General features: G+C 47.7%; 2 protein-coding genes across 3 annotated transcripts in view; one reads left to right on the top strand and one right to left on the bottom strand.

Annotated features, from left to right (window-relative positions):
* Window positions 1-12,869, top strand: part of LOC139421015 (calmodulin regulated spectrin-associated protein family, member 3) — a 52,152-nt gene extending 39,283 nt beyond the window's left edge. Inside the window, exons 5-17 of one of the 2 annotated variants that reach the window (XM_071171488.1) lie at window positions 19-157; window positions 994-1,133; window positions 1,724-1,808; window positions 2,215-2,257; window positions 2,473-2,543; window positions 3,040-3,076; window positions 3,226-5,467; window positions 5,563-5,696; window positions 5,901-6,187; window positions 6,341-6,443; window positions 6,724-6,842; window positions 8,722-8,840; window positions 10,063-12,869. In XM_071171488.1, coding sequence (XP_071027589.1) covers window positions 19-157; window positions 994-1,133; window positions 1,724-1,808; window positions 2,215-2,257; window positions 2,473-2,543; window positions 3,040-3,076; window positions 3,226-5,467; window positions 5,563-5,696; window positions 5,901-6,187; window positions 6,341-6,443; window positions 6,724-6,842; window positions 8,722-8,840; window positions 10,063-10,365 — 3,822 coding nt within the window. In that variant the 3' untranslated portion in view covers window positions 10,366-12,869. Of the gene's footprint in view, window positions 1-18; window positions 158-993; window positions 1,134-1,723; window positions 1,809-2,214; window positions 2,258-2,472; window positions 2,544-3,003; window positions 3,077-3,225; window positions 5,468-5,562; window positions 5,697-5,900; window positions 6,188-6,340; window positions 6,444-6,723; window positions 6,843-8,721; window positions 8,841-10,062 lie in introns of both variants that reach the window. The other variant, XM_071171487.1, reaches the window with a different exon arrangement.
* Window positions 12,870-13,455: 586 nt separating this feature from the next.
* LOC139421017 (nuclear receptor subfamily 5, group A, member 5) lies at window positions 13,456-23,619 on the bottom strand. The gene is made up of 7 exons (XM_071171489.1): window positions 23,381-23,619; window positions 22,015-22,130; window positions 21,076-21,217; window positions 18,836-19,575; window positions 18,581-18,700; window positions 15,109-15,256; window positions 13,456-14,817 (listed from the first exon to the last, which is right to left on the bottom strand). Exons 1-7 carry the CDS (start codon window positions 23,463-23,465, stop codon window positions 14,570-14,572), a joined length of 1,599 nt encoding a protein of 532 aa, XP_071027590.1. The 5' UTR covers window positions 23,466-23,619; the 3' UTR covers window positions 13,456-14,569.
* Between the last annotated feature and the right edge of the window lie 3,108 nt (window positions 23,620-26,727).

The following is a 26,727-nucleotide window of genomic DNA, read 5'->3' as shown; positions in this document are numbered from 1 at the left end:
CCACCTACCCCATCAAAGATCCGCTACAGAAAGGACAAGATGCTGTCTAAACAGAAGCCTACATTTCCGGTGGTGACTGAAGTCAAAGACCTCTCCAACGGTTGTGCCATCGCTGCTGTTGTACACTACTACTGCCCAGGCCTGTTGCAGCTAGAGGGTACGTACATAAAACCACATGATACAAATTAGCATGACAGTATTTGATATACAAATACAAAAGTAAAACACAGGACTTGCGTATAGTTGTCCAATACAATGCAATATAGGACATGCCTGTATCATTACAGTAACCTACTGTATTACTGTGTGCAGTGTATCATTACAGTAACCTACTGTGTGCAGTGTTTCATTACAGTAACCTACTGTGTGCAGTGTATCATTACAGTAACCTACTGTGTGCAGTATATCATTACAGTAACCTACTGTATTACTATGTGCAGTGTTTCATTACAGTAACCTACTGTGTGCAGTATATCATTACAGTAACCTACTGTATTACTGTGTGCAGTGTATCATTACAGTAACCTACTGTGTGCAGTATATCATTACAGTAACCTACTGTATTACTGTGTGCAGTGTATCATTACAGTAACCTACTGTGTGCAGTGTTTCATTACAGTAACCTGCTGTATTACTGTGTGCAGTGTATCATTACAGTAACCTACTGTGTGCAATATATCATTAGAGTAACCTACTGTGTGCAGTGTATGATTACAGTAACCTACTGTATTACTGTGTGCAGTGTATCATTACACATACTGTACTACCACATACTGTACTACCTGTCCTGTATTAGATGTTTAGACTCCATGGCCTGACTACCTGCTCGTTGTACCGTTCCTGTGTTAAATGGGAGTTGTAATATGGCTTCCCTGTGCTCTAGCCTCTCCAAACTGTGCGTGTGACTTTTTCAGAGGGGTTGGATAAAGTCGAATTCCCGTCGGTCCTCTGCGTATAGTTGGACAATAAAGTGATCCTCGTTTTGTCCTTCAGATGTGTGTATGAAGGAGTCCATGGCGGTGGAAGACAGCCTGTACAACCTGCAGCTGATCCGAGAGTTCTGCGACAGCTGTCTGAAGAGCTGCTGCCCCCTAGTGTTGGAGGACCTGCTCTACTCCCCACAGGAGCTCCAGGTACCACTACCACTTTTCTCCAACCCCAGTTGTAACTAACCAGATTTAATTTAGCTTATTATTAGGCGCGCTAGACTAGGGTTGGAGTACAAACCTACAGGGTGGTAGCGCTCCAGAAACAGGTTTGGAGCGCTCCGATCTACACATTGTCTTGCCCCCAGAGCCATGCATTTAGAAATGTGTGGCTAAATGTATGTCTCTGCCTAGACTGGAGCGGCAGGTAGCCCAGTGGCAGCAGGTAGCCTAGTGGTTAGAACGTTGGGCCAGTAACCGAAAGGCTGCTAGATCGAATACCCGAGCCGACAAGGTGAAAATATGTCATTCTGCCCCTGAACAAGGCAGTTTAACCCTCTGTTCTCCGGTTGGCCGTTATTGTGAATAAGAATTTGTTCTTAACTGACTTGCCAAGTTAAATAAAAAAATATAAAAAGACGGTCTTATACAGGGAGTGTTTGGCCAACTGCCGCTGGATGCCATACATGTAGTACAACTATTAAAGCATGTAACTTTATTCATATCCAGGAATGAATTGTTACGGAGATCGAAACGGCATTACAGGGCTCCTTTAACTGTTTCTCTGGTATGTTCAGGTCAACATGATGAGTTTCCTAGCGGAGCTGCTGGGTTGGTTCGAGGTACGGAGGCCGGAGTTTGTTCAGCCACTGAACACCACTGGTAAGTGTTGGGCTGGGCCCTGTTCAGGAGGATGCAATGTTACAAAACGTGCACATAGGACACATTTCTATCGAACAGGTGTGGTGGTCTGTCAAGTAGAATAGGGAATTATGTCAGCTCTAGTTGTTACATTTCTATTCTGCATTATTCGGAGCGTTTCGCCTCACTGAATACACCCCCAGGGCCTATTTGCATAAAGCGACTCTGAGTAGGAGTGCTGTTCTAGGATCAGGTCCTCCCTGTCCAAAATAATTGTGATTCTAAAAGGCTAAACTGATCCTAAATCAGCCCTTCTACTTTTGAGATGCTTGATACATTCAAGCCCAAGTCTTGTGTGTGCGATTCCTGCGTCGGCCTGAATGGCAGCATCGACATTTGACTAATGAGACTGTTTGTTTTGTTCCAGATGCTTCTGCACCGCTCAAGCCAACCAGTTTGAGCAATAGCAGGTACAGCAGCTCTCGCACAGTCATAATCACAAACATGACTTTATATTTCTATGTCAGTAGTAATCTGTCTCAGGAATGATATCTTTAGCGTGAACGTTTATTGTGAGCGCTCGGGTGAGTGAGTAGATTTCCGATGTATTTATTACCTACGGCAAATCAACTTGAAGCTTCATCTTGACACTTGATCTTGAAACAAGTTTTTGTCCGTATTTCAGCGGCTCTCCTTCCATCTTCAAGAAGCCATTCCTGCCCATCTCCTCACCAGTGTCGCCAGGGCCTGCGCCAGGTGAGTGCGGGGCAACGCCCATCCCATCATTTAGGTCTGTCACACGTCTGTCCTCTGCAGAACACCCGGGTTCAAATAGTGTTTGTTTTATTTACACTCAAACAACACAATACGTGTAATGCAATGAAAACGGATTGCTTGACGAGCTTGCCTGGCCCAATGGAAGCAATGGAATAGTTCCGAAAGTGCAAACTCCGTTCATCTGTGACCGCAGGCAGGCATGCTCAATCAAACGCTCCTCAAGGTATTTGAGGGAGAACAGGTACTTAGGTTCACACTCTGGTGAGTCTTTTATAACTGTGTTGTCTGCGTTTGTTTATCAGTGGGTCCATGTGAAGGTTTTTCTGCCTTTTTTTGTATTTATTTTTGGTGTTTATCTTTGCATGCCCTGACTAGTGCCTGTGTGTCTTTGTGGTGTCTTTGTGTGTCTGTGTTGGTGACTGTGTGTGAATGTGTGCAGCGTCTCTGACTCAGTCTGCCTCCATGTCTCATGTAGAGAGAGCTGGGAGAACATGGACCAAGAAGCCTTTCAGGTAGGACCCCATCTCCTTGTCTCTCTCTCTCTCTCTGTTAGCTCCATATTTCAGTTGTATCTCAGTACAAAGTGTTGGGGTCAATTCTATTTCAATGAAGTCATTTCAGGAAGTAAACTCTCTCTCTCTTCCCGTCTCTCTCCGTCCAGTCGTCCCCTGTCCTCGGCCGTGTCCTTCAGCATTCCCTTTGGCCTGGACAGCGACGTGGACGTTGTGATGGGCGGAGCCATCACCCGCTCGGTCAGCTCTGATAACGTGGCCCCCGGCCAGACCATAACCCGCGTGCCCTACACCCCCCCAGAGGACCTTAGTCACCTGCTCAGCAAGCCCCCCGCCCCCCCCGGCTCCCACAGAGGTTCCTGGGCCACCCAGAGCTCCTCCGTGGTGCCCATGCTGCTGAAGGAGAATGGCCTGGGAGAGGGGGACGGGGATGGGGAGCTGCCCACCATCGAGGAGGCCCTGCAGATCATACACAACGAGGACAAGATGGAGCCCCGGCTCCACCCTGACGGGGCGGCCGACGGATTCTTCCTGCACTCTCCCGACGACCCGGCCAGCACCAGACGCAACGGCCGCGCCGCTCACTCCTCCCACCCGCCTAACCCCATACCCCTCAGCTGCTCTGCCCCGTCCCGATCTGGGATGATGTACCACCCCCACCTCCCCATGGGGGGCAAGACGCAGGCACCCAGGGAGCAGGCCTCCTCCACCCCCTTCTCCCGTACCCGACACACCTCGGAGGGCTCGCGGGACGACGACTCGGTGCTGAGGGACGGGAGCGTGGACTCTGACGCCTCTGAGGATCTCCTTCTCCTCCCTAATGCCCAGTCCACCCCTGCCACGCCTGCTGTCCACACCAGAAGCTGTGGAGGGGGAACGGACGCGCCGGACAGTGGCGTGAGGATGACCAGCTTCGCCGAGCGCAAGAAGAAACCGTCGACAGTGGGTGTATCACCTAATAGCGGCAGCGCCAGCAGCAGTGAACCGGTCGCCCCGGCAGCGACAGCTCCGATGACCAGCTGGGTGGTCCAGCCCCAGAAGTCGACAGAGGAGAGCCCCAGTAAGAGTCCTGGATTAACCTCCGAGATGTCCGAGCTGGGAGCCCGGCTGGACGAGAAGAGGAAGGCCATCGAGGCCCAGAAGAAACGGATTGAGGCCATCTTCGCCAAGCACCGCCAGAGACTGGGCAAGAGCGCCTTCCTGCAGCTGAAGAAAGAGCAGGGAGTGGGGGAGAGAGAGGAGGAAGAGGAGGAGGGGGGCCAGGTTAGCGCCTCCTCCACAGAGGAGGACCTCAGGGGGCTGACGCTAGAGGAAAGGCTGGCTCGCATGGAGGACGAGGAGCAGCAGGAGGTGCAGCAGCAGGAGAAACGGCGCCTCTCACTGGAGCAGGAGGGGAATATAAAACCTTCATCACACCTGGACAACAAGCAGGCCTCCAGAAGGGAGAAGGGTGCAGGGGCGGCAGGGCCAGGAGGAGAGCAGGTCGGGGTGGTAGCGCGTCAGCCAGCGCCCTTGGGGGACTACAACAATGCTGTCTCAAAGCTGAACGCGGCACTAAGCTCCCTGCAGAGCGACATGCAGCGCCTCTCCGAACAACAGAACCAACTCATCAGGAAGAAGCCTGCCGCTCCCGCCGGCAACAAGTCCTGGGTGATCCCGCCCAGTCTCAAATCCTCGGCCCCTCCCCCGACTCGCATGTCCCGCGCGTCCACCCCCCGCGACCTCGCCTCCGCCTCATCTTCCCCCTCGTCGTCCCGCCGCAACGCAGCCAGTCCCGCCAGAACATCCAAGTCACCCCAGGTCCAGCGCCGGGCCCAGTCGGTGCCTCCCAAGAGCCCCAAGCACCAGGCCACCCACTACCACCACGCCCGCCCCCAGGACCTCAAAGTGCCGGGCCTGTCGCGCGTCCTCACCCCCCCACAGAATGTGGACACTATCCCCCACTTGCGCCGCGCCTCCCCCTGGCAGTGCCGGGACCAGAACTCCTCCACCTTCAACATCAGCTCTGCCCCCAGCCCTGCCTCAACCCCAATCCCCTCCCCTGCACCAACCCCCACCCCCCGGGCCCTGTCGCTGGCCCTGGATGACAACATGTCGGACGCCGGCTCGAACGAGGACCAGAGCATCTTCAGCATCGACCTGGATACCGCCACATCTCAGGCCTCGGGGAGAAAGGAGCATGGGGGTGGTGGGAGCTCGGGGGCGCCCTCTGAGTGCTCGTTTGAGAGTGACGTTCCAGCTGCGGGGGTGTTTAATGGCAAGCGCAGCAGCCTGATCGAGATTTCTCTATCGGCCTTGTGCGGGGACGAGGATGACCTGAGTGTCATGGACGACTCCATGAGCGACGTGACCGAACCCGAGATGAAGGGAGGGGTCGGCTTCTTCTTTAAGGTTAGCCGGACTCTGTGTGTGTTTGTCTGTGTCTGTTTGCCCGTCTATGTGTTGTAAGCCTAACTAATCCTGTACCTGTGTGTGTCCACCATCAGGATGACAAGGTGCGGCCGGAGGACGAGATGGCCCAGAGGAAAGCAGCCCTGATGGAAAAACAACGGAAGAGGGCGGAGGAGATGAAGAGACGCAGACTGGAGCAGGAGGAGAAGCGAGAGAAAGAGCATGCGATGTGCGTTGCGTTTTCAAGCCACTTACAATACTGCACTGTCCAACAGTCGACTCTAAATCCACTAGATGGCGCTGCTTATGTTTTTTTGCCCGGGTTACTGCCCAGCACTTTGTGACAAATGTTGTATAAATAATGTGATTTTTATTTTAATAATTCATTGATTTGATTGATTGATTGGTTCTCCTCCCCTCTCTATACCTCTAGCCGACCTGAGTGGTTTAACATCGAGGGCTGGGGAGACAAGTGTGGTGGCAGTGGTGAGGACCGGCCCCGGACCCCCGGTACTCCCCCATCGGAGAGCACGACCCAGCGGAGAGACACCTTCACCAGGCAGGAGTACGAGCGGAGGCAGCAGCTGAAGATCATGGAGGATCTAGACAAGGTGTTGCGGCAGAAGCCCACCACGGTGCGCGGCGTGAAGAAGCAGAGACCCAAGACCATGTTCCGGGACGACTCGGTGCTTTCCCGCAGCCCCGCCAAGGGGTTCATGGGTAAATATAAACTTCACTCCCATCTCTCCCATTGCTGAGTCAGTCTTGTTGTTTGCAGTCGTGCTGCGCATCTCAGAAGACTGCGATGTCACATTTTTAATGGGGTTTTCTCTGTTGGTCTCACTCTCTCTCTCTCTCTCTCACTCACACTAGGCTCCAAACTCAACAAGGTCTATTCCCACTCTACCATGAACCTGTCCTCGATGGCTAACGACACTGGCAACAGCGGGACACTGACCGTCAGGAAATCTCCCAGGTAACTAACTGTCAACAAGCTGTATTTTACCGTACTGGTAGCTATGGTAACTGTAACAAGCTGTATTTCCACCGCACATGTAGCTATGGTTAACCATAACTAGTTGTACCCCCCCCTCCACAGGGATCTGTAGCTGCCTGACTATCCCCTCCTCCCGTCCTCATTATTGGCCCATTTTTAACCCAAATGTGTAATTCAATGCATGTCTGTTTATGTACCGGTATGTAGATTGTTTTGTTATGCTTCACAACAAATTTCCTTTCCTTTCCTCTCCATACAGCCGATCTCACTCCCCCTCAAGGCTGATGTCACCGGGACGAATGGCCAATCAGAACGGCGAGAAGGACTGGGAGAATGCCTCCACAGCCTCGTCTCCCGCCTCCATCCCAGAGTACACCGGTACGTTTACCTTTAACCTTACGTTACAGCTCACTGTTAACCATCACTCGGGGTCCATGACTGTGACATCTCTAGTTCCCTCTTCCAATATTCCTGTTCCAATAATATCCACACTAGCATTCATCAATAATATTACTTAACCCAGAACTAAAGTCTTGTGTAATTGGCCAGATGCTCGATTAAGTTCTAGGTCCATACGGGAACCGGAACGAAGAGCTCTCTCTTTGCAAGTTACAGACCGAGTGTCCCCTCCCCGTCCGAATTTTGAAAGATGCTAAGACCTGCAAAATCGGGATTTGTCCAAAGTACCAAAACTAACGCTGCTCGTTATCTCACTCATCCCTTTTTTGTCATGACAGATCGACGCTACCATTTATGTTTACGAGAGAGAACTTTATCATGAGGGGAATACTAGTATGGATATAATACATAATGAGTCAATTGGAGGTGTACCTGTGGATGTATTTCAAGGCCTACCTTCAAACTCAGTGCCTCTTTGCTTGACATCATGGGAAAATAAAAAAAATCAGCCAAGACCTCAAAGAAATTGTAGACCTCCACAAGTCTGGTTCATCCTTGGGAGCAATTTCCAAATGCCTGAAGGTACCACGTTCATCTGTGCAAACAATAGTATGAAGTATAAACACCATGGGACCACGCAGCCGTCATACCAGTCAGGAAGAAGACGCGTTCTGTCTCCTAGAGATGAACGTACTTTGGTGCAAAAAGTGCAAATCAATCCCAGAACAACAGCAAAGGACTTGTGAAGATGCTGGAGGAAACAGGTACAAAAGTATCTATATCAACAGTTAAACGAGTCCATATCAACATAACCTTAAAGGCTGCTCTGCAAGGAAGAAGCTACTGTTCCAAAACCGGCATACAAAAGCCAGACTACGGTTTGCAACTTCACATGGGAACAAAGATCGTACTTTTTGGAGAAATGTCCTCTGGTCTGATGAAACAAAAATGGAACTGTTTGGCCATAATGACCATCGTTATGTTTAGAGGAAAAAGGTAGAGGCTTGCAAGCTGGAGAACACCATCCCAACAGTGAAGCACGGGGGTGGCAGCATCATGATGTGGGGTTGCTTTGCTGAATGTGGGACTGGTGCACTTCACAAAATAGATGTCATAATGAGGGAGAATAATTTAAGTGGATATATTGAAGCAGCATCTCAAGACATCAGTCAGGAAGTTAAAGCTTGGTCGCAAATGGGTCTTCCAAATGAACAATGACCCCAAGCATACTTCCAAAGTTCTGGCAAAACGGCTTCAGGACAACACAGTCAAGGTATTGGAGTGGCCATCACAAAGCCCTCAATCCTATAGAAAATCTGTAGGCAGAACTGAAAAAGCGTGTGCAAGCAAGGAGGCCTACAAACCTGACTCAGTTACACCAGCTCTGTTAGGAGAAATGGGCCAAAATTCACTTATTGTGGGAAGGTTGTGGAAGGCTACTCAAATGGTTTGACCCAAGTTAAATAATTTCAAGGCAATGCTACCAAATACTAATTGAGTGTATATGTAAACTTCTGACCCACTGGGAATGTGATGAAAGAAAAAATAAAAGATGAAAGATGAAAGAAAAAAAAAAGTGGTGATCCTCACTGACCTAAGATGGGACATTTTTACTAGGATTAAATGTCAGGAATTGTGAGAAACTGAGTTTAAATGTATTTGGCTAAGGTGTATGTAAACTTCCAACTTCAACTGTATCTGTTTGAACTAATCCATCACACATTAACAGAAAGCACATATGGGAACGTACTTGTTCTTTGATCTATGGCATGCTATTTGTATTGATTTTGTTGATTTGTGTAGATGTGTTGTTTTTGTGTTTGATTTTTTTGTTTGTGATATTTGTGTTGACTTCCAGGGCCCAAGCTGTACAAGGAGCCCAGCTTCAAGTCCAACAAGTTCATCATCCACAACGCCATCTCCCGCTGCTGCCTTGCTGGCAAGGTCAACGAACCGCAGAAAAACAAGATTGTAGAGGTCAGAACTCTATGAATCAACAACTCCACTTTAAACAAATGTGTGCATCCCAAATGGCACCACCATATTCCATTATAGTGCACTACTTTTGACCAGGTTCTATAGGGCACTACAAAGGGAATAGGGGTGCCATTTGGGATGCGAACGACAACCCCTGTTAGAGCCCTTTAAATCAACAACCTTGCTATCCTCCGCTCCGCTGGCTATGCTGGATTGCCCGTCAGTCAGTCTACCTGGTTGGAGCCTACACACTGCCACTGTTTATAATCCCGTTCACCTCCTCTCTCTCTCTCAGTTCAGCTCAAAGGGCTTTATTGGATGGGAAACATATGTTTACATTGCCAAAGCAAGTGAAATAAACAAAAGGTGAACAGTAAATATTACACTCACACAAGTTCCAAAAGAATAAAGACGTTTCATATTATGTTTATATACAGTGCTGTAATGATGTACAAAAGGGAAAATAAATAAACATCAATATGGTGTTTGTTCGTCGCCGGTTGCCCTTTTCTTGTGGCAACAGGTCACAAACCTTGCTGCTGTGACGGCACACTGTGGTATTTCACCCAGTAGATATGAGAGTTTATCAAAATTTGATTTGTTTTCAAATTCTTTGTGTGTGTAATCTGAGGGAAATATGTCTCTAATATGGTCATACATTTGGCATGAGGTTAGGAAGTGCAGCTCAGTTTCCACCTCATTTTGTGGGCAGTGTGCACATAGCTTGTCTTCTCTTGAGAGCCAGGTCTGCCTACGGCGACCTTTCTCAATAGCAAGGCTATGCTCACTGAGTCTGTACATATTCAAAGCTTTACTTAGTTTTAGGTAATTTACAGTGGTCAGGTATTCTGCTACTGTGCACTCTCTGGTTAGGGCCAAATGGCATTGTAGTTTGCTCAGTTTTTTTTGTTAATTCTTTCCAAAGTGTCAAGTAATTATCTTTTTGTATTCTCATGATTTGGTTGGGTCTAATTGTGTTGTTGTCCTGGGGCTCTGTGGGTGTGTTTGTGAACAGAGCCCCCGGACCAGCTTGCTTAGGGGACTCTCTCTTTCTCTCTCAATTAAATTCAAAGGGATTTATTGGCATGGGAAACATATGTTTACATTGGCAAAGCTCTCTCACTCTTTCTAATGTGGATTCGTGTTGAATGTATTGAATTGTGTCATTGTTAAAGCGTTTTTAACATTTGTTTTATCTCCCCCATCTCCTTCTGTGGTTCAGGAGATGGAGAAATGCCAGGCCAACCACTTCCTCATCCTCTTCCGTGACTCCAGCTGTCAGTTCCGGGCCGTCTACACCATGAACCCAGAGACCGAGGAGATGGTGCGCCTAACGGGCATCGGGCCTCGCGTCATCAGCCCCGCCATGGTGGAGTCCATCTACAAGTATAGTTCGGACCGCAAACAATTCACCACCATCCCGTCCAAGACCATGTCCATGAGCGTCGATGCCTTCACCATCCCCGGGCACCTGTGGCAGAGCAAGCGCCCGGGCACCCCCAAGAAGCTGGGCACCCCCAAATAATAACGAGAACATCTCACTGATGGAGGAGGTGATAGGCGGGGGGTGGAAGGAGGTGGACATATGTAAATCAGGGGCCCCTCTTCCCCCAGTCAACCCCCACCCCCTCCTCCCCCCTCCTTTCTCTTATATTGGTTTGGTCCAGTGTTGGCTATTGATATGGGGACTGCTTTGGTTCAGTAGGCTGGTCAGGTAGACTGCCGGAAGCATCTGAAAGGAATACATTACACTGGTGTCAGACATGTATAAACCGCCTGCCCCTTTAAGCCTGTCCAACCGGATGGTCTCTGCCCCTTTAAGACCAACCTGGGTCGTATTCACTAGGAGGCAAACGGACCAAAATAGGGAGGGACTACCTGAATGTCTCCAATAACAAACGCTTGTTTTTCGTTGCAATATGTTTTGCTACGGTGTGCACCAATGAATATGACCTTCAACAGCTCTGTGAATGGGGGACATTTGTACATGTCATGTGTCAAGGGGGCCAGCTACAGATAATCACTACTACTAAAGCCATTCATAGGGCCCTGTCTTTCTGATTGCCCCCCACGGCCTGATATACCTAGATTGTAAAATAATAATGTTTTGATAGGACAAGAATGAACAGGGCTTCTTCCCACCGTACTGGGCCTCTTACCCCCAGGGCCTGGATCACCCAGCCTCCTACTGCTTTCCCACTGCCTCCCCTTGACTAACCCCGTCCACAGTCATCCATTGTGACCTTAAGCACTTGGTGGTGAGCGCGAGAGGGAACATCTTGCACATACTGCCGCAGCTCTCTGAACAGAACATGGGGGTCAGACCCGCAATCTCCCTCTCTCTCTCTCTCTCTTTTCTCTTTCTTTAATCTGACCTTCTTTCTTCTTTAATTCCAGGACTCTTTCTCCTCCCGTCTGCTGTCTCTCCCTGCAGACGGGACAGAAGAACCCACCCTGAAAGAAATCCGACTTAGCAAACTGCTCTCTCATGAATGTAGGGCGCACCCGAACCACTCGGCTCCCCCGGGTGTGTTTTTGTTGGCCAGTCAAGGACTGGGAGGTACTGTATTATTGCGCGGGTCCACCGAGGGCTCTAGCACTCTTGGCTGGCTGCCGTGCCTGTCAGTCAGAGCGGTATGAAGGACTCCGCCCAGCTCCAACGCTACTTCAGCTGTAGACATCTGGATGTTTTTTTTTTACACCACTACTTTTGACATGTTGTGCTGAGTGAATCGCTTCGGCCTTCGTGAGCAGAAAAGAGAACTAATCCCCCCCCCCCCTTGCTTTATTTCCTATTTCAGTACGAGAGGTGGAATGAAAATAGCGTTATACCGTTGTACATTATTATCTTGATGAATGAAACTGGAAAAAATGAAGGAGGACTTTATACTCTGTTTAGCATTACCCAGGATTCACATTGTGTGGAGAGAAAAAGAAACGAAAATGAATGACAATTTAATATATATGAATGCTGTTTATTGCTAATTACTTTCAGTTTTGACAATGATTTGTACAAACTAGTTGAACTATGAATAAGCTAGCCTGCTGCTTTACCATTAGTGAGGTGTGCGTGTGTCTGAGAGAAGAGCGCGCCAGTGAGTGAAAGAGCGAGCGAATGAGTAGAAAAACTGACTACAGAGACGAACTCTCCACAATCTGAAAAATAAACCCAGAAGGACAAAGATGAACAAGCTGTGTCATTTGAGATCACACAGACACGCACACACACACACACACACACACACACGTTACCTGTGAATGAAAGATAATCAGGACTGTATCAGCCCTAATTCGGTCCCGCTGCAGGGTATGGTGTGGTACTACAGTATTTGGGGTTTTGGGTAAGCCATGACCCCATAGGGTACCATTTAGAACACACACCGTGTTTCTGGTCTAACCTGTAGGCCCTAGTGGGTTCTGATCTCCTCTTGTCTTCATTTAGCACTCTGGCTGGCAGGCCTACATCAGCTGATAATCAGCTGGCATCTCTCCTGTCTTGTTTCACATCACAAACTGCCTCCCAACAACAACATCACGTTCCTGTCGTTTTGACTGAGATTTCCAATGGAGATCTGATAGATTTTTTGGGGTCTCTCTAAAAAGCTTGACAATGGGTTGGTATGTTCAGTGTGTATGGCAAGGAGTGTGAGACGAATGGACGTGTGTGACTGGTGTAATGTGTATATCTGTTTGTAAAGGAGAGTACGTATGCGATAGTTGAACTATAACTGGATTCTGTGCAATTCTCCTGTAGACAGTAAGTCAGTCATGTAACCCCATGGTGTGTTTATTGGGTAATGATTATAAGAATTTTTTTTATGATTATTATGATTTTATTTTTTTCCTTATTAAAGTGGTGATTGATGTTCATTTCATAGAAGACATGTCCTGTATGTTGTCTCTTTTATTTAGCTCTGTTGCCACCGTGTCGATGTGGGCAGAGTGCTTGTGTTCCTCGCAAAATTGTTCATGATTGCAGATCTATCCCAGGTAACTGGACCAGGCTAATAAAATCATTTTAAAAATCACCTTTACCCCTTTCATTTATGTCATGCTCATTCTTAGTGTTTCTGGACCCACCTGTGCTTAAATGATTTCTAAAGCATCTATCGTATGGGAGCCTTTAAACTTTTAAAAAAGGTGTTTGTTACGTTGCCTGTCGGTTCCCCGTTTTTAAAGTTTAAGGGAGTTTCTTTCCTTTTCATAGGCTCTTTTTCCTCTCACTTCATTAAGATTTTTAGTTGAAGTCCATACTGTCAGCCTTGCACTGGGACTAGCTAAGACTGTTGGCTAAATGATATGTGTGTGTAACTGAAACGAGGACCCTCTATGGCCCATGTCAACAGAAGTGGTTGAGTGGTTCTTTTAACAAAACTAAATATGCTCAAATCTGGGTACAAGATTAAAGGAATGTGAATCTTATTCAGTAATTACTTTTCTGAAGCCTGCCAACAGGCATGCCAGCTAAGATAGAGTAGCTAGCTTGTCTGACTTGATTGATAAGCTGAACTAGCTACCAAGAAACCATTTATGAGATTGGGAACCTATCTGGGCTTGCTAAAGGGTGAGTAGTATTACAGTGAAGGAACAAAAAATAAAATGTACAGGACAAATCTGAGGGGGAAGTGACGCCTCTGCTTGTTTATTTCAAACCGGTCTTGTGGTAAAGGGATGACATGATTTGTCTGACAGATAAAACCGATACACAACATTGTCTTGTCAAATGATATGCATATGTCATCTGCATAATGTGTGTACAGGAGAAGAGGAGAAAGCATATAGCAGTGTTTTGTTTCCTACTCCCATCTGACTGAATACTGACTAGTTAACTCGGGGTTTCAAACAAATGATCAATTGGAGATAAGTATTACTTGGGAGGAAGCACACAAAGTAGATTGTTGTTGTTGTTACTAACCACAGGCCCTGGATCAGATGTTGATGCCTTATCCCCTTAATGGTTAGGATTGGCGTTGGGGTCATTGGGTCCAGCTTTGGAAAAATTGATTTCAGCTATCGGATAGGAGTAAATGCATAGAAAGAATATATAGAACCAGAGTCCACATTCAAGTCCCCATTCTTCCATTTTATTAATTTTATGCAGATAGGTAACTTTTTAAAAATTGGGCCCTGATCTCAGATCTGTGCTTTGGGACAATGTCTACCTTTGAGCAAAGATTACAATCTTGGTTGACTGATAACAGGCTCATTGGCAGTTGAACATCACCCTGATGCCCAGGACTTGATCAGTATGGAGAAAATGTTTTGAAATGCAGTGAAACAGGGAGGTAATACCTACATTTTGTTCTGTTTGCGTTCCTTTGCAAAATGTTTTGCTATGATGTGCCCTATTGAACAGACCCCTGGGTTGTGTTCACCATGCTACACCCTGGCAAAAATGTTTTACAATGGTAAGGTAATCTCTCCTTATGCCAAATTAACACAACCCAGGTGAGGAGAGGGAGCCCACCAGCCAAGTCCAGCAGGCACCCTTCCAGCAGGTAGTTGTTCAGAAGTGCATAGCAATCAGCATCTCTGAGTGGAACAGGGTTAAACGTCCCAAATGACACCCTATTCACTGCAGTATATAGTGCACTACTTTTGACCAGAGCTCTATGGGGGGGCCTGGTTAAAAGTAGTACACCATGTACGGAATAGGTTGCCATTTGGGACAGTCCCAGGGTGTTGTTCAACTGTGTAAAGCATTCTCTGTTAGCAGGGCAAGGCGGTATTCAGCTGTGTTTAGCGTGCAGCATCTCTGTGAGCAATGAGTTGCAGGGCAGATCACCCTGTAGGTGGCGCTGGTACAGATACTCCTCCACCTGCAGGCTGATGCTGCGAACCTCAGGAAGCCGTAGCAGCAGTTGGCCAAACTTGTCGGTGTGACCCGGGTGGGTGTAGAGGGTGTGGTCCATCAGGGTGTGGTTCACCCTTTCCTGGGTCCGCTCCACCTGCCCGCGGTCCTGCACCGACTTCACATCTGCAGGGTCGAGAAGGAGAGGTAGAGAAAGTTAGTTGAACATCTATAAACCATCTGTAGGGGACTATCCAAACAGACTTCACGTCTGCAGTGTGGAAAAGACCGGCAGAGACAGTTTGAACAATTGGGAAATGTCTACTATGAGATTGTCTAATACAAAAACCCAATCAAGTTGTCCGTTTCCAGTGGAGATTCCTTGGCTGAGAATCAGCCAACCAGGAATCTAAACCAGAGACCTACAGCAGAGGTACATCTGAGCAAAGTAACATTCAGTAGGACCGGAGGACTCACCAGGGTTGAAGAGGACCAGGTATTTGAGGCACACAAACTCCTGTGTGTCCAGGTGGAGGGCCTTGAGTTTAACCACCAGGTCCTGAGTCCTTGACACCAGACTGGTCAGAGTGACCCCTGCCTGGGTCAGGATGTTCGACACCTCAATCTGCATCAGAGAGACAGGACTATTTAGGACCTCCAGACTTGACACCTTCCAGACAATTCATTCAAAACAATTTAGGACTTTCAGATGATTAAACTTTAAGACTATCCAGATATTTTGTGTGTGTGTGAGAGACTTTTTTTTCGCTCCACATTTAAACTGAACAAAAAAATAAAAAAACGCAACCTACAACAATTTCTACCATTTGCCTCATGCTGCACGACATCTTCACATATAGTTGATCAGGCTGTTGATTGTGGCCTGTGGAATGTTGTCCCACTCTTCAATTGCTGTGCGAAATTGCTATATATTGGCGTGAACTGGAACATGCTGTCGTATACGTTGAGCCAGAGCATCCCAAACATGCTCATGGGGTGACCTGTCTGGTTAGAATGCAGGCCCTGTAAGAACTGTGACATTTTCAGATTCCAGGAACTGTGTACAGATCCTTGCTACATGGGGCCGTCCGTTATCATGCGGAAACAGGAGGTGATGGCGGCGGATGAATGGCACGACAATGGGTCTCAGGATCTCATCGCGGTATCTCTATGCATTCAAATTGCCATCAATAAAATGTAATTGTGTTTGTTCTCCGTAGCTTATGCCTGCCCATACTATAACCCCACTGCCACCATGGGGCACTGTGTTCACAACGTTGACATCAGCAAACCGCTCACCTACACAATGCCAGACACGTTCTGCGGTTGTGAGGCTGGTTGGACATATTGACAAATTCTCTGAAACGACGTTGGAGGCGGGTTATGGTATAGAAATTAACATTCAATTCCCAGGCAACAGTTCAGGTGGAATTTCCTGTAGTCAGCATGCCAATTGAACGCTCAAAACATGAGACATCTGTGGCATTGTGTTGTGTGACAAAATTGCACATTTTAGAGTGACTGTTTGTCCCCCGCACAAGGTGCACCTGTGTAATGATCATGCTGTTTAATCAGCTTCTTGATATGCCACACCTGTCAGGTGGATGGATTATCTTGGCAAAGGAGAAATGCTCACTAACAGGGATGTAAACAAATTTGTAAACAACATTTTAGAGAAGAGCTTTTTGTGTATATGGAACATCTCTGGGATCTTTTATTTCAGTTCATGAAACATGAGACCTTCACATGTTACGTATTTTTCTTTTCAGTGTACATTTTAGTAACGTAGCAGATGCTCTTATCCAGAGTGACTTACATTTTGTGCATTCATCTTAAGATGTAGGACAACCACATATCACAGTAAGTACATTTTCCTCAATAAAGTAGCTGTCAGCAAAGTCCGAGCTAGTAAGAAAGAAAATGTAAGTAAGGTCCAAGTGTTAGTTCAAGAAAGGCCTATGTGAACTTCGACTGGAAGACATTGGATTGTGCAGAAAGAGCGGGGTGACATGGGAGAACTTGGGAAGGTTGAACACCAGGCTGACTGCAGTGTTCTGGAGAAGTTGCAGGGGTTTGATGAGCCCAGCCAACAGTGAGTTGCAGTAGGCCAGACGGGAGATGCCATGTGCCTGGATTAGGACATGCACCGCTTCCTGTGTGAGGTAGGGTCGTACTCTACAGATGGTGTAGAGCATGAACCTGTAGGAGCAAGTCACTGCTTTGATGTTTCCAGAGAACAGGGTGTTTTCCAAGGTCACGCCAAGGTTCTTTGCACTCTAGAAGGGGGACACCGTGGACTTGTCAAGCGTGATGGAGAGGTCTTTTAGAGGGCAGGCCTTCCCCGGGAGGTAGATCAGTTCCGTCTTGTTGAGCTTGAGGTGGTGGGCCAACATCCAAACTGAGATATCTGCCAGGCACACAGAGATGGTTGTTGCCACCTGGGTGTCAGATAGGGGTAGGAGAAAAGTAGTTGGTTGTCATCTGCCTGGCAATGATAGGAGAGACCATGTGAGGATATGACTGGGCAGAGTGACTTGGTGTATATAGAGAAGAGGTTCTAGAACCGAGCCCTGGGGGACACCAATCATGAGAGTAAGTGTTGCAGACACAGATCCTCTCCAGATCACCTGGTCGGAGCGGCTTGCCAGGTAGAATGCAATCCAATAGTTTGCAGACCCTGAGACACCCAGCCCTGAGAGGGTGGAGAGGAGGATATGATGGTTCACGGTGTCAAAGGTAGCGGATAGGAGGATGAGAACATAGGATAGACATTTAACTTTGACAGTGGGGAGAGCCTCTGTGACTAGTTAGGTTCAAGAAGATTGTTCTGAGAGAGATAGCTTGAGAGTTGTTCAGAGACGGCAACTTCAAAAGAAAGAAGGGATACCAGTCTGAAGTTTGACGTCAGAGGAGTCAAGTGTTGGTTTCTTGAGGAAGGGAGTACCATGGGCCATTTTGAAGTCAGAGGGGAAGCAGCTTTTGGCCAGGGATGAGTTGATGAGGGAAGTGAGGAATGAGAGAAGGTGTCCAGAGATGGTCTGGAGGAGGGGATGGGGTCGAGCAGGCGGGAGGGTTGTCGGGCGGCCGGACCTGACTAGTCGCAAGATTTCATCTGGAGAGAGAGGGGAGAAAGAGGTCAAGGCGTAGGGTAGTTCTGTGTGATGGGGATGAGGAGTGATTGCCTTCAACCTTCTTTTCAAAGAGGTTGACAGAGTTGTCTGCAGAGATGGAGAATGGAGGATTAAGTAGGGAGCAGAAGGTGGAAACTATTTTCTAGGGTTAGAGGCAGAAGCTTGACATTTTGAGTGACAGAATGTGGCTTTAGCAGCAGATAGAGAGGAAGAGAAGGTGGAGAGGAGGGAGTGGAAGGATGATAGGTCCTCTGGAAGTCTAGTGACCATCTGAGTAGGGGCTGAGTGGCTAGGGCTGGAGGAAAGGGAGACAGAAAAGGAAACAACGTAGTGATCAGAGACTTGGAGGCGGTTGCTGTGAGATTTGTAGGCGAACAAATGTTGCCAGAGACCAGGAATTCCACATGAGTTGTGTGTGCAGGGTACACTAAATTAGAAGGGTTTCAGCCAAGGGCTGTGGAGCGTCTGTAAAGCCTACAGGGAGAGGAGCGAGCTGGGATAGAACACACACAGTTGCCAAAGCTACAAAAGAGCAAAACGAGATCACCTGAAAATAACTAGGTAAGATCCTCAAGTGAGAGTGTTGTGTAGCCTTCCTCTCATGCTATTCAGACTACACAGGACGTTCAAACTAGTTGGGACTTTTGGCCCTATAGTATTATTCAGGCAATACATTATAGTATGAGCTAATAGAGGAGGAGGAGGAGGAGGAGATGGAAAGGGTGAGGAAGAGGATGAGGACGTGCATGAGAACAAGTACAAGGACAACCACAAGGAGGAGGAAGGGAAGGAGGACAGTGATTGGAGTTGGTACCTACCTGTTGTCCTGTGACCAGATAGATGCAGCCTTCTCTGCTGTAGGCCACCTGTCGACACAGGTGATCCAGCACCAGCAGCTCACTCCAACAGCTCTGCAGCAGCACCATCTGGTCCTCCACCTAAAGGAGTAACCACCAGGACCACACACTGGTCAGTTCACCTCTCAATGCAGTCGATTCAGGAAGTGAATTGAAAGTGTCCCATTGTTTTCTATGAGGATAATATGTGTGTGTGTGTGTGTCTGTCTGTATGACCTTAAGCTCCTTGAAGAGAGCACTGTTCCTGGCCCATTCCACAAGCCCAAACAGAGTCTGGTCGGCCATTTTACACATGATACTGAAGGTGTTAAGGCGGTCGTGTTTCCCACGGCTTGCTTGCTCTCTCTGCAGGCTGGCCAGCACCTTGGCACACAGCTGGCGCTCATCCGGCTCACCCTCCAGAAGCTGGGCCAGGAAGCTAGGTATGGGAGCAGTCAACATGGAGGTTAAGGTCGGGGTTGGGGTGGAGCTCGGGGTGGTTGTGGGCGTGGTGAGTAACCCTTTAGGTGTGGGCGGGGTTGGAGGTGCCGGGCCGTAGCTGTAAGGCATCATCTCACTTTTCCCCTGGTGGTATCCTGATCCCCCTCCATGGGAGGAACGGTGGTACACTTCAGGGTAAGCCAGGGATGGGGGAGGAGCTAGAGCCCTCCTGTCCCGGTTCAAGGTGCAGTCCAGAAGCATGGGGTGGAGCTCTGAATGGCCCAGATTGGAGGGGTAGGCCTGCGATTGGTGGAAATTGTCAGAGGGAAGGGGTGCCGATGTGTGACTGGACATCAGGTGAATGTTGTTTGAAACGGAAGGCTGATGCGTTTGTGCACTTTCCAGTTTGATCCTGTAGGGGGTGGTGTTGTGCTGCTGGTGGCGGTAGACCCCTCTCTGCTGTTTCATCTGCCTGTCTCGTCGATACAGAGGACCAAACTTGTTCCGGCCACCTCTCATTCGGTCTGCCCTTACCGCTGTAGGACCAGAGATTAACATACAGTAGAGGTATGAGTATACTGACACTATAGTGAAGAGAGTAACATGAGGACATTAAAACTATATTTAATAAAGGTTACATGTGAGTGTATTGACACTAACAAATGAAGAGAGAGTAACAGGAGTAACAATCCTGCCAGGAGGGCTCATTGGGCAGGGTATGCATATGTTCGGGGAATATTCGAATGGTTCCAACTCCCATTGTGCCAGCACTGCCGGGTAAGCTCAAACAAACTCAGCAAATGTATTTGAAAAGACAAACCAATACTACTTGAACCCAGGTCTGATGTCAGCATGTTTTAGTGTACACTATCTGGGTCAGTTCTGGTTTATGAGTCCACAGATAAGTCATATGAGGGAGCAGAACATGGAAGGGTATCAGTGGAAGTAAAGGTAAGGCATAATGCAAACTAGCACAGAGGAGATTTCCACAGGTACACATAATGGGAACACTTCAGTACATGAGTGATAAAGTATATTGAAAGCCGGGGCTTTCACATAGGTGTGTTTCCTGAATGAACGAATAAAGCAATTAACATCCCATCATGCTTACGGTCATATATAATAATTCTGGGCAGGCCATTACTTTGGCTACCATGGTTATGCCCCCATAGGATGACAATCCATAAGGGCACTAGTGGTCACTGAATGGTTTGATGAGCATGAAAACAATGTAAGCCATATGCCATGGCCGTCTCAGTGACCAGATTCCAACCCAGTTGAACACCTATGGGAGATTCTGGAGCGGTGCCTGAGACAGCGTTTTCCATGAAAGAAGTCTCACATCCCTCCAATATAATTCCAGACACTTATAGAATCTATGCCAAGGTGCATTGAAGCTTTTCTGGATTGTGGTGGCCCCAACAGCCTATTAAGACACATTATGTTGGTGTCCTTTATGCTGGCAGTTACCTGTATACTGTATATCAGGGATGGGCAACTTTGATGGGGGTGGGGGCCTCAAAACATCTGAACTCATCCGGGGGTGGGGGCCGGCAGTTGCGCGCAGGATATTTTTGTTGTAAATTGAACCTTTATTTAACTAAGGAAAGTCAGTTAAGAACAAATTCTTATTTACAATGACGGCCTACACCGGCCAAACCCAGATGACGCTGGGCCATTTGTGCGCCGCCCTATGGGACTCCCAATCACGGCCGGTTGTGATACAGTCTGGATTCATACCAGGGGGTCTGTGGTGACGCCTCTAGCGCTGAGATGCAGTGCCTTAGACCGCTGTGCCACTCGGAAGCTCTGGATTGATCAAAGGGCCTTCAAAAGGGGCCAACTAGTTGTCCATCCCTGCTTTAAATGGTTCTGAGTCCCACATGTCTGTCCTGTGCTGGGTCTCAAGGATTGTTTTGAGGACCCACATTGATTGTTTTGTGTGCACACAGGTGTGTGTATGCATGTGTTTAAGTGTGGGTGTATGCATTTGGTTTAAATGTGTGTGTGCACGTGCGAGTGAGTGAGTGCCGTACCCTCTCTCTTCATGCCCACGGCCAGGCACTTCTGGAAACGGCAGTAGGGGCAGCGTTTCCTCTGGGAGGGGTTCATGGGACAGCTCTGTCTCTCTGCACAGGTGTAACGCTTGTTGTTCTGCACCGAACGCTTGAAGAAACCCTGCAGATAGAGAGGGAGAGGAGAGAGACAGGGAGCCAGAGAGAAAGGGGGTGGAGAGAGAGACAGGGAGCCAGAGAGAAAGGGGGTGGAGAGAGAGACAGAGAGCCAGAGAGAAAGGGGGTGGAGAGAGAGACAGGGAGACAGAGAGAAAGGGGGTGGAGAGAGAGACATGGAGCCAGAGAGAAAGGGGGTGGAGAGAGAGACAGGGAGCCAGAGAGAAAGGGGGTGGAGAGAGAGACAGGGAGCCAGATAGAGGGAGAGGAGAGAGACCGGGAGCCAGAGAGAAAGGGGGTGGAGAGAGAGACAGGGAGCCAGAGAGAAAGGGGGTGGAGAGAGAGACAGAGAGCCAGAGAGAAAGGGGTGGAGAGAGAGACAGGGAGCCAGAGAGAAAGGGGGTGGAGAGAGAGACAGGGAGCCAGAGAGAAAGGGGGTGGAGAGAGAGACCGGGAGCCAGAGAGAAAGGGGGTGGAGAGAGAGACAGAGAGCTCATTCAAGCTGCTGCTAGGATGCTGTTTGTGTGCCTTGTTATGTCTCAAAGGAAACAATAAAATCACTTGGATCTACGATAGAGACGTTAAATAAAAACACTCTTGGTTTCATGTAGCTGCTCTTGACTGAGCTGGCCTGGTGTAATAGAACAAATTAAATAGTCCCAAAAGTAAGGAAAAAACAACAACATCCCATCTGCCGCTCCAGGCAGGCTCAATGTAACAGTCAACAAAATCATCCCAATACTATTTGAAACAAGTGTGTCACTGAAAAGAAGTGTGTCGCCGATCACGCTGGGCCTACATTACCTTGCAGCTCTCGCAGGTGAGCAGTCCATAGTGGTAGCCAGACACTTTGTCTCCACAGACTGGACAGACCTCCGCCTGATCTGGCCTGGTCCCTGGCTCGGTCTTCAGCTCCTGAGCTAGGGAGTGGGGAAGGTTTAGCTGTTTAGGATCCCCATTAGCTGCTGCATGTGAATTAGCTACTCTTCCTGGGGTCCACAAGGTGTTGGGGGTGTCATGCATTGGCTAATGGCAGGGATTAAAGAGACCTCTATGTGTCTGCTTGTTATTAAGTGGCTGACCAGTGTCCGACTACGGGCTAGATTCAATTAGATTTTAAAGGCAATGCGTCAGTGTTTCGTGGAGACCGCATCACGGTTAACACTGCATAAGTCGGTTGGCTCAATCAGAAATGACCTTTAAACGCCAATCACGCTATAACGCGGACCTTCTGCGGTCCGGATTGAATCTAGGCCTAAGTTAGTAGTCAAGTCATGTTCTTGTACTTATACTTATACTTGTGAATTCGGACTCAGATCGATTTTACAAAGCATATCAGAGTAGGAGTGCTGGTCCCTCGTTATTCATTGTGATTTAAAAGGTGAAACCAAACTGATCCTAGAACAGCACTCCTACTATGAGACGCTTTATGAACACGGCCCTGGTTTATTCTTCAGTAAATGAGAGGCGGCGGCCTCTGAACAGCCATCGTGCTATATTCTTATCACTCAGATTGATAGGCTAAAACTATAAACTGAACTGCCTTATTGTGACACTTACATAATTCATATTGACCATGTTTTTAGTGAATGAACAGATTAGGGCAATAGGAAAGTACGTTTGGCAATGGAAATGACGATATTAAGAGGAAATTCACCAATGTCAATATTTGATAAATAGTGAGCGATTTAAAATAAAGTTCCCTCTCCCTGAAGCTGTCTTCACACCCTTCATTCAACTGATAAATCAAAGTACTGTGACCACTAGCCTGGTTCCACACTGTATAGCTGTATCCAACTCTTCTTTCCTTGTAATGCCATACATGTTTGGCTTGACAATGAACGAACAGAGAGGAGTTGGCCAAAGCACAAATTGGCTGGACCAGCATTTCCCAAACCCGGTCCCGGGGACCCAATGGGGTGCACAATTTAAAAAATACTAAACGTGCACCCCCTTGGGGTCCCCAGGACCGAGTTTGGAAAACGCTGAATTGGACCATCAGGCTATATGATCACACCTTTCGTGTCACAAACAAAACATTCTGAGAGGCACCTAGTAGCTTGAGAGGCAGCTAGAACAGTAACAGAAGCAGTTATAGTCCAGGTCGGTAACAGCAACCGTAATAACAGTACAAGCAAGATTACCAGTCCAGGTCAGTAGCAGTACTCACATATCGACGATCCCTCCGAAGACAACAGATCCAGAGGCTGGGCCTGGCCCTGGTCCGCATGGAAGTGGCCCTGGGGTACGTACATTTTGAAAGAGGGGATAGCCTAAATCACCCTAACTAGTTCCTCATAGCCGGAGCGAGCAGGAGCCCAGACAGACAGACAGAGAGAGGCAGGCAGCCACAGCAGGACCTCTGCTGTCTGTCTAAGGACCCACTATTGGACTGTGCTCCATAGTGGACTTTGGACTTTACTCCATTGTGGCGGTGCAATAAAATCCTGTCCTAACTTACTGGAACTCCTATCACAGCCTGGTGAGTGAAGACCTTCTTGGAGGAATTCCTGTGCAGTAAGTAAGTGCTGTAGGTAGGAAGGCATGCAGGCAGGTAGGTAGACAGATAAGTAAGTAGGTACAGAACCAGTCAAAAGTTTGGACACACCTACTTTAAGTTTTTTTTGTTATTTTTACATTGTAGAATAATAGTGAAGACATCAAAACTATGAAATAACACATTTGGAATCATGTAGTAATCAATTATGTTTTACATTCTTCAAAGTACCCACCCTTTGCCTTGATGAAAGATTTGAACACTCTTGGAATTCTCTCAACCAGCTTCACCTGAAATGCTTTTCCAAAAGTCTTGAAGGAGTTTCCACATATGCTGAACACTTGTTGGCTGCTTTTCCTTCACTCTGAGGTCCAACTCATCCCAAACCATCTCAAATGGGTTGAGGTCGGGTGATTGTGGAGGCCAGGTCATCTGATGCAGCACTCCATCACTCTCCTTCTTGGTCAAATAGCCCAATGTTGGGTCATTCAAATAAAATTTATTTATATAGCCCTTCGTACATCAGCTGATATCTCAAAGTGCTGTACAGAAACCCAGCCTAAAACCCCAAACAGCAAGCAATGCAGGTGTAGAAGCACGGTGGCTAGGAAAAACTCCCTAGAAAGGCCAAAACCTAGGAAGAAACCTAGAGAGGAACCAGGCTATGTGGGGTGGCCAGTCCTCTTCTGGCTGTGCCGGGTGGAGATTATAACAGAACATGGCCAAGATGTTCAAATGTTCATAAATGACCAGCATGGTCCAATAATAATAAGGCAGAACAGTTGAAACTGGAGCAGCAGCACGGCCAGGTGGACTGGGGACAGCAAGGAGTCATCATGTCAGGTAGTCCTGAGGCATGGTCCTAGGGCTCAGGTCCTCCGAGAGAGAGAAAGAAAGAGAGAAAGACAGAATTAGAGAGAGCATACTTAAATTCACACAGGACACCGGATAGGACAGGAGAAGTACTCCAGATATAACAAACTGACCCTAGCCCCCCGACACATAAACTACTGCAGCATAAATACTGGAGGCTGAGACAGGAGGGGTCAGGAGACACTGTGGCCCCATCCGAGGACACCCCCGGACAGGGCCAAACAGGAAGAATATGACCCCACCCACTTTGCCAAAGCACAGCCCCCACACCCCACACATTGTCCTGTTGAAAAACAAATGATAGTCCCACCAAGCACAAACCAGATGGGATGCATAATGCTGTGGTAGCCATGCTTTCTAAATAAAATCACTGACGGTGTCACCAGCAAAGCACCCCCACACCATTACACCTCCTCCCCATGCTTCACGGTGGAAACCACACATCCGGAGATCATCCGTTCACCTACTCTGTGTCTCACAAAGACAAAGGTTGGAACCAAAAATCACAAATTTGGATTCATCAGACCAAAGGACAGATTTCAACCAGTCTAATGTCCATTGCGTGTGTTTCTTTGCCCAAGTAAGTCTCTTATTGGTGTCCTTTAGTAGTGGTTTCTTTGCAGAAATTTGACCATGATGGCCTGATTCACACAGTCTCCTCTGAATCGTTGATGTTGAGATGTGTCTGTGACTTGAACTTTGTGAAGCATTTATTTGGGCTGCAATCTGAGGTGCAGTTAACTCTAATTAATTTATCCTCTGCAGCAGAGGTAACTCTGGGTATTCCTTTCCTGTAGCGGTCCTCATGAGAGCCAGTTTCATCATAGTGCTTCGTGGTTCTTGTGACTGCAATTGAAGAAACTTTAAAAGTTCTTGAAAACGTCTGTATTGACTGACCTTCATGTCTTAAAGTAATGATGGACTGTCGTTTCTCTTTGCTTATTTTAGCTTTTTCTTGCCATAATATGGCTATTCTTTTTAATATTTTTTTTTTCACCTTTATTTAACCAGGTAGGCTAGTTGAGAACAAGTTCTCATTTGCAACTGTGACCTGGCCAAGATAAAACATAGCAGTGTGAACAGACAACACAGAGTTACACATGGAGTAAACAATTAACAAGTCAATAACACAGTAGAAAAAAAAGAGAGTCTATATACATTGTGTGCAAAAGGCATGAGGAGGTAGGCGAATAATTACAATTTTGCATTAACACTGGAGTGATAAATGATCAGATGGTTATGTACAGGTGGAGATGTTGGTGTGCAAAAGAGCAGAAAAGTAAATAAATATAAACAGTATGGGGATGAGGTAGGTAAAATTGGGTGGGCTATTTACTGATAGACTATGTACAGCTGCAGCGATCGGTTAGCTGCTCAGATAGCAGATGTTTGAAGTTGGTGAGGGAGATAAAAGTCTCCAACTTCAGCAATTTTTGCAATTCGTTCCAGTCACAGGCAGCAGAGAACTGGAACGAAAGGCGGCCAAATGAGGTGTTGGCTTTAGGGATGATCAGTGAGATACACCTGCTGGAGCGCGTGCTACGGGTGGGTGTTGCCATCGTGACCAGTGAACTGAGATAAGGCGGAGCTTTACCTAGCATGGACTTGTAGATGACCTGGAGCCAGTGGGTCTGGCGACGAATATGTAGCGAGGGCCAGCCGACTAGAGCATACAGGTCGCAGTGGTGGGTGGTATAAGGTGCTTTAGTAACAAAACGGATGGCACTGTGATAAACTGCATCCAGTTTGCTGAGTAGAGTATTGGAAGCTATTTTGTAGATGACATCGCCGAAGTCGAGGATCGGTAGGATAGTCAGTTTTATGAGGGTAAGTTTGGCGGCGTGAGTGAAGGAGGCTTTGTTGCGGAATAGAAAGCCGACTCTAGATTTCATTTTAGATTGGAGATGTTTGATATGAGTCTGGAAGGAGACTTTACAGTCTAGCCAGACACCTAGGTACTTATAGATGTCCACATATTCTAGGTCGGAACCATCCAGGGTGGTGATGCTAGTCGGGCGTGCGGGTGCAGGCAGCGAACGGTTGAAAAGCATGCATTTGGTTTTACTAGCGTTTAAGAGCAGTTGGAGGCCACGGAAGGAGTGTTGTATGGCATTGAAGCTCGTTTGGAGGTTAGATAGCACAGTGTC

Source organism: Oncorhynchus clarkii, chromosome 12 (assembly GCF_045791955.1).
Source record: "Oncorhynchus clarkii lewisi isolate Uvic-CL-2024 chromosome 12, UVic_Ocla_1.0, whole genome shotgun sequence".
NCBI lineage: Eukaryota > Metazoa > Chordata > Actinopteri > Salmoniformes > Salmonidae > Oncorhynchus > Oncorhynchus clarkii.
Note: the sequence above shows the minus strand (reverse complement) of the source record. Positions and strands in the feature narration are given on the sequence as shown.